This window comes from Gymnoscopelus microlampas (assembly GCF_963454915.1).
Source record: "Gymnoscopelus microlampas genome assembly, chromosome: 8".
In the NCBI taxonomy this organism is placed as follows: Eukaryota; Metazoa; Chordata; class Actinopteri; order Myctophiformes; family Myctophidae; genus Gymnoscopelus; species Gymnoscopelus microlampas.
Window position 1 is genome coordinate 48,803,001 of NC_139945.1, and position 6,864 is coordinate 48,809,864.

Here is a 6,864-nt window from a genome sequence, read left to right on the forward strand (position 1 = left end):
TAACTTGGTAAGCAGCTTTTGTCTGTAGTCTTGTAGTCATAAACTATGTACAGGTATACGTCCTGATTGGCTATCACTATTGTGGAAGTTAACCACTTAAACCCTAATATACTTTGTTGACCTCCGAAGGTTTGTACTTGGTCACCTCCTTTTTTCCCTCTACTTCAAATGTCTTCACCGAAAACCTGATCAGCAAGCTCTCAATGCGTTGCAACACGAAGCATTGTGTGCTTGTAGCTCAGCTATTTTCGCAGAATGTTTTCTATATTTTTGCCAAATTGTCGCCTATTATAACATTCCCAGTGAGGGTGCATGTGTTTAAAGGGCTGATTATATGCCCGGCAATGACACCATTGTTGGCTGGCTTAGAAATGGGCTTTAATTGGATCTTGACAATGCTTGTTTCTTTAAAAGGATCAAGTCAAATGTAATTGGATGTGATTTTCCCTTTATATTTGTTTTGGACCCAAACCGTAATGCACTTATATTCCTTTAAATATATCCATTGTTCTATGCCAGCGTCCCTGATTGGGATGTATTAGGATTAAACAGATTAGATGTGGTTACTAACCAAATTATATGTTTTCTCGACAAAATCCTATTGGTATTTTGCATACTATCCCAATGATGGGTGAGCTATATAAATGACTGAACAAATGAAACAGAGTCTGCATAGTATCCATTTACACATGAATATAAACCCTAACCATGAATGCTAATGAAAAGGGCATAATCATCTGGTGTAGTTCACTCATGCACTATGCCATGCTATAAGAATCCAAACACGTGTAACACCTGCGTGGCAATTCAGTCCATCTGCACTGAGATGATTTAACAATGCTCTGTCATACAAACAACATCTGTCACACTACTGCACTCATTCGAGTCAAACCATGTTCTGTCACAGTTCAATAGTAAATGAAATTAGAAAAATGCACACCTCGGAGTGCAGATCTCCACCAGGCCAGGTTGCCTACCCAGGCCTGTCTCAGTTGTCAGCAATGTGCAAATCACTGACGGCGAGGCGACACAGGGAAGCTGCTGGGGAAATGGTTTGTATGACAGATGGATCAACTGATGGCACCCCCTATGGGAAGAAGTGAAGGCACTTTAGGAATTGCACTCTATAGAGGCCCTTCAAAATGCGGTTCCAATTTGAGTTTGATTGGATGTTGCGTTTATGATAAATGTAGGTTTTTGTAAGAAATAGGCCCTACCCACAAATCTGTAAAGACAATTACAGCAAACAGTATGAAGTATCAAAACCCTGTTTGACGATTATTGTCAAACTCACAAGACCATTTGTGCGTAATTTAGTGGAAAATAAATCCCGTTTTGGCAACAGTGACATTTGTTGCATTTGTGGTGCCCCTTATGGGTGGACGTGAAATCACGTTTGGCTCTGTGTTCTCAATGTATGATTCAAATTTGGGGCAGATCTGATGAAGCCAGTCATACCCAATCGGAATGAGTGATACATCTTTTGGCCACATGACTCCAGACATAATGTGTCTTATTTGTGTCCGTTTTGGACAGCAAAAACTGTTTTGCAGGAAACCCAAAATGGCAGAAAATCTTATGTGGAAATGGGCCTGCCAAGATAAAAACAGAAATTAACCTGTTATAGCGACACCATGAGGTCAAATAAAACAATTAGTGGTAAGGTTTCTTCCTTGACATTCTGGGAGTGTGCGTCTCACATCAACTGGTACAGCGGTGCTGGAGATGAGCTGTTCAACGACACACATACACACACGAACACACACACAGATGGATGGGGCGACAACATGATTTACGCCTCTTGGCCGTTATGGTCTGGCAGAGATAAAAAAGTATACACATAGTATATATCATTGTGTTTAAAGGAAGACACTCCACCCCAAAGTTTTCAAATATGTCTCATGGTAGCGCTATACCAACCCGCTTTACATTTTGGCCTGTAACTCACAAACCATATGGGTTGTTTAACTCATATACTGCCTAGAACGACTAAAACGACTTCTGTCCATAAGCCATGCCTGCCAAGAACGACTAAAACGACTTTTTAAAAAATTAAAAAAATTAAAAATATATATATATATATATATTTTTTTTTTTTTTTTTTTTTTTTAGATATTTTTTTTTTTTTTGACCCAAAGACCAAGGAGATATGATTTTTCGAAGATATAGACTCCCATCCACTTCCTTGTTAACTTAAAACTTAAAAATTCTGTATCTCGGCTCCTGAGTACTTTTTTTTTTCAATGAAAAATATGGCAGTGTTCAAACGCAGCCAGAATAATTCTGGCAGTGAATGAGTTAATCAAACATACATTTTCCTTCGCTACCTTGGAACATGACACACCTTCCCATATACTCTAGGTCACACCCATTTCCACCTCCAATGAGATTAAGCGTTTTCTGCTCATGCTCGTCCAGATTTTATCCTACACTTACACAAATCGGAAATCGCTACACATCATCTCTACAGTATATACACAGTATATCTACTGTATTATCCTTTATATATATTTTGTCATGTTTTGAATCGGTTGAAAGTTGTTTCCATTTAGTTAAGCTGCATACTTAAATAATATCATGTTGTTATACAAGTAACACAAACATTACACCCACAAGGCATCATTCACTGGATTTAATCAGAATTGCTGAAGAAATACAAAGACGAGGTCATGTGTGGACCACGCATCTGCAGTCATCAAAGAATTCAGATTTCCACCATAACAATCTATAATGAGATCCTGTTCTTCCTCCAAATGTGTGTATATTTCATTGGGGTATGATTTTGGTTTGGGACTTGCTTTTTTCACATTAAGTGCTATGCTCTGATTGGTTTAAAGGCTACTTAGAGCCAAAACTGGAGTGGACTTTTCATTCTTCAAGTCCTGCGCTTGTTTGTTGGTTTGCTGCTCTGCTGCCATAAATGCACATTGTACATCAAGCCCAGAATCCTTGAATTAATCTGATGGATAAAGTACATAATCCATCTGCCTATTTCCTCAAAAAAGGTCTAATCCAGGGAGTTCTTGTAATGATTATTAATTTTTACTGATGCTTTTATCCAAAGCCACTTTGTGATGCAGGAATCAAGTTTTATTCAGCAGATTTAGCCCTGTTTTTACTGCTGCCAACCAGCTGTACCTTTGATCAAGGGACACTGCCACAGTTAAATGTCCCACCACCAGAGTTTTTAGCCCACAGCCCCCCTTTAAACTCAGTCCTCGGCCCCCCACTCAACTTTTTTTTCTCCCCCACAGAGCCCCACCCACTGCATGTTAGCAAGTCTGCGTTCCCATGTTTTTCTCTAACCACGTTCTACCTGGCATCCCTATTTTTGGGCATGTCATTATAGGCGAATGATTTTTCCCAAAAAATCCAAATAGAGCAGAAAATAGCAGATCTACAAGTTCACGGCAGGCCAGGCATCGCAATTTTTACTATTTCTGGAATACACTGATGCGTGACAAAGTATAAAGGCGTTAAATGTTCTGCTCTGCTGGTCCCTTGTACAGAATTGATTTCATGGTGCAACCATGATTTCTTGAAGCTATGAAAAGAGGAGACCATGAGAGGCTTGTGCCTTGGCCGCTTTTCTGTTCTACTCTGTAGCATTGTCCTCTGACGTTTTCTCTGTTCTACTCTCTGGCATTGTCCTCTGACGTTTTCTCTGTTCTACTCTGTAGCATTGTCCTCTGACGTTTTCTCTGTTCTACTCTGTAGCATTGTCCTCTGACGTTTTCTCTGTTCTACTCTGTAGCAATGTCCTCTGACGTTTTCTCTGTTCTACTCAGTAGCAATGTCCTCTGACATTTATTCTGTTCTACTCAGTAGCATTGTCCTCTGACGTTTTCTCTGTTCTACTCAGTAGCATTGTCCTCTGACGAGTATTCTGTTCTACTCTGTTGCATTGTCGCCCTGCACTTTCAGCACTCGACAAAAAACTCATACTGTCCCGCCAAACCCAATGGCTCACCTCCTCCTCCTCCTCCTTCCTTCATAGCGGATCTTGCCGCATGTGGATCAAATCAGAATCATCCACTAATTGACTATTTACAGGGCTCGAGAAAAGCCCTAATGGACTTGATATTAAATCCCCCCTCAAATATTTAAAGTGTGTTTTTTGAGTGCCTCAGCCAAAGAGAGGGTCCTTGCCTTTTTACAAGACGGCCAAGTTAAGCCCATCAGAGTGTGTGTCGGAGTCGGCCAGCCCAGCCCAGCCCGGGCCGGCTCTCAGGCGGGATTATGGGACGACAGCGGGAAGGGCAGCGCAACGCAGGGGAGAGGGGTATGTCCAGATCTCCCTGCAATGAGTTCCAGATGGATGGCGGCCCCAGGTTCTCACAGGCAGATACCGGCACGGATATGCTGGCATCCATCAGGGGCTTAAACTGGACTTCTTTGTAATGAGATTGACCGGGTTTTATGTGGAAAGTTAGATAACGTAAATTTCAACATGCCTGTCCTTTTATGTAGGCCTGCTCTTAAAACTAGCTTGTCGAAACAGGGTTTATTTAATTCTTTATCGATTTGAAGTGTAGGGGCTTTTGTGCAAAATGTGTGTGTGTGTGTGTGTGTGTGTGTGTGTGTGTGTGTGTGTGTGTGTGTGTGTGTGTGTGTGTGTGTGTGTGTGTGTGTGTGTGTGTGTGTGTGTGTGTGTGTGTGTGTGTGTGTGTGTGTGTGTGTGTGTGTGTGTGTGTGTGTGTGTGTGTGTGTGTGTGTGTGTGTGTGTACAATTAAGAAAGGAAACAAAACAAATCCCCCTGTCCTTACACACTCAAGTGGTCAAGGTAAAACTCCCAAGAAAAAATAAAACCTTGATGAGAAAAGGAGCACCAATTTCACATAAATACTTAACCAAGACTTAACGATGTGTCGTGAGCATTTTCGCTACTTTTCCGCAACACATAATGATGAAGTATAAAATAGATCATTATTTTATGGAGGGGAAAAAAACATAACAAAATGAAATATAAGCAAGGTTTCTGACTGATATTATACGCAATAGTATTTGTATTATATTGATAATAAATAATACCCAATGCCTATATTGATAATAATGCCTATATTGATAATAAATAATACCCAATGCCTTTACTAGCAATGATTTAAAAAAAAGGCATTGTCACTATTATTATTTTCATTTTTATGCTTAGATCATTAATACTTTTATTACCAAGAAAGGTGTCCTGTAACATTTTATGGTTTTGTGTGTTTATTTTTCTCTTCAGATATGGTTAGTTCCAGCAGCGGTCCACTTCTGTCCACTCATCCATCTTCAGTCTGAGTCTTAGAGAAACATCTGGCAGATGAGGACGCCTAGAGACCTTCACACAATAAAAACAGTACAAATTTAACCTGAAAGGGTCCATTTCTACACTTTAGTGTTACAAGCAGTACCATTCCTGGACCATGTGTGTGGTGTCATGCTGATTCATGATGTAATGCTTATCCCATTACATGTTGCTTCATATGAGGAGACATCATCTTGTACCAACATACCATATAAAAGCTACAGAATATGCCCTGAAATATCAAGGTCGGGTATCTGAATTTGTTGCGCTCTGAAAATAAAATGCTCCAGTTTGTTTTGTCTTCGATATACTGTAAACATTTTGAAGGTGGGAGGGGCTTTTTTGTTAGGTATACATTTTAGAGAGACAGCAAACTTGGAGAGAGAGAAGCGGTGTGACATGCAGCACATTCCTGACGGATGAGAATCAAACCGGGAACTTTCTGTACGGCATTAGAGCCCGTGATATGCGCCTTAACCATCCGGCTATTGGGTCACCCTTGTCGTCGATGTTTGAGGTAAATAGTACAGTACGTATTTTTAATCACCTTTCCTAGCATTTTTCAGGTCTTTCATACATTATTCCAAATTGCATGTTGTCACTTCAAAGTACATTTAAATGCCGTAAATTAGATAAAAGTGTGACTATGAAAGATGCCATTGTAACAGATCAATGATGGGGGAAGTACTTAACATTTTTACTTAAGTAAAAGTATCAATAGCCTATTGTAGAAATAGTTACAAGAACAAGTTCGGTATTCAAAATTGACTTGAGTAAAAGTACTAAAGTATTGGCATCAAAATGTACCTTTAGAACCAAAAGTAAAAGTACTCGTTATGCAGAAGGTCCCATTTCACAAGCTTTCAAAATGTATAAAAATCCTTTGAAAATAGCAGATCTACAAGCTCATAACATGCGTTGTGAGCTTGTAGGTCTGCTATTTTCAAATTGCCAAAGTACGTATTTAGGTCTAAAGTGGTTTTGTAATAATCAAAATCTACAAAGTAACTAGTAACTACAGTTTTCAAATAATTATTGTAGCGTACAAGTACAATATTTGCCTTTGAGATGTAGTGGAGTAGAAGTAAGATTATTTAAAATTGGAAGTACTCCAGCAAAGTAAAAATAGCTCAAAATTGTACTTAAATATAGCACTTGAGTGAATGTACTTTACACCACTGTAACAGATTAAAGTTGATGGCTGTGATCGACATTATCAGGCAGGATCACTCCACCAGGCGTTGACCATCTGTACCGTAGCTAGCATTTCATCCCCTCTGAAAGACCCCGATACCTGACTGCTGACTTGTCAGAGGGGTAGCCCTCCGTTTAAGGGCCTCCCTTCCTGTCAAGTGCGTCAACAGCCTGGACAGAGCAGGAGCCGGTGAGGTGCTGACATGAGCCAGGACCTAACCATCATCGTAACTCATGGCCTAATGAGTGCTGTGTGTGCGAGAGAGAAAGCAGAGGGTTGTGCCCTGGGTTCCGATGCCCTATCGGTCTCTTCATTCCTTCCAGCACATTTGCATTACCTTATTAACATCGCAGGCATTGTCAGATTTTAATCATTGCTGCT

At 40.1% G+C, this 6,864-nt stretch overlaps 1 protein-coding gene across 1 annotated transcript in view; it reads left to right on the top strand.

Annotated features, from left to right (window-relative positions):
* LOC311050619 (uncharacterized protein) overlaps window positions 1-5,288 on the top strand; it is a gene marked incomplete at its 3' end in the record, with an annotated part of 36,002 nt that extends 30,714 nt beyond the window's left edge. The window contains exon 6 of the mRNA XM_084064705.1: window positions 5,226-5,288. Coding sequence (XP_083920831.1) covers window positions 5,226-5,288 — 63 coding nt within the window. The remainder of the gene's footprint in view (window positions 1-5,225) is intronic.
* Between the last annotated feature and the right edge of the window lie 1,576 nt (window positions 5,289-6,864).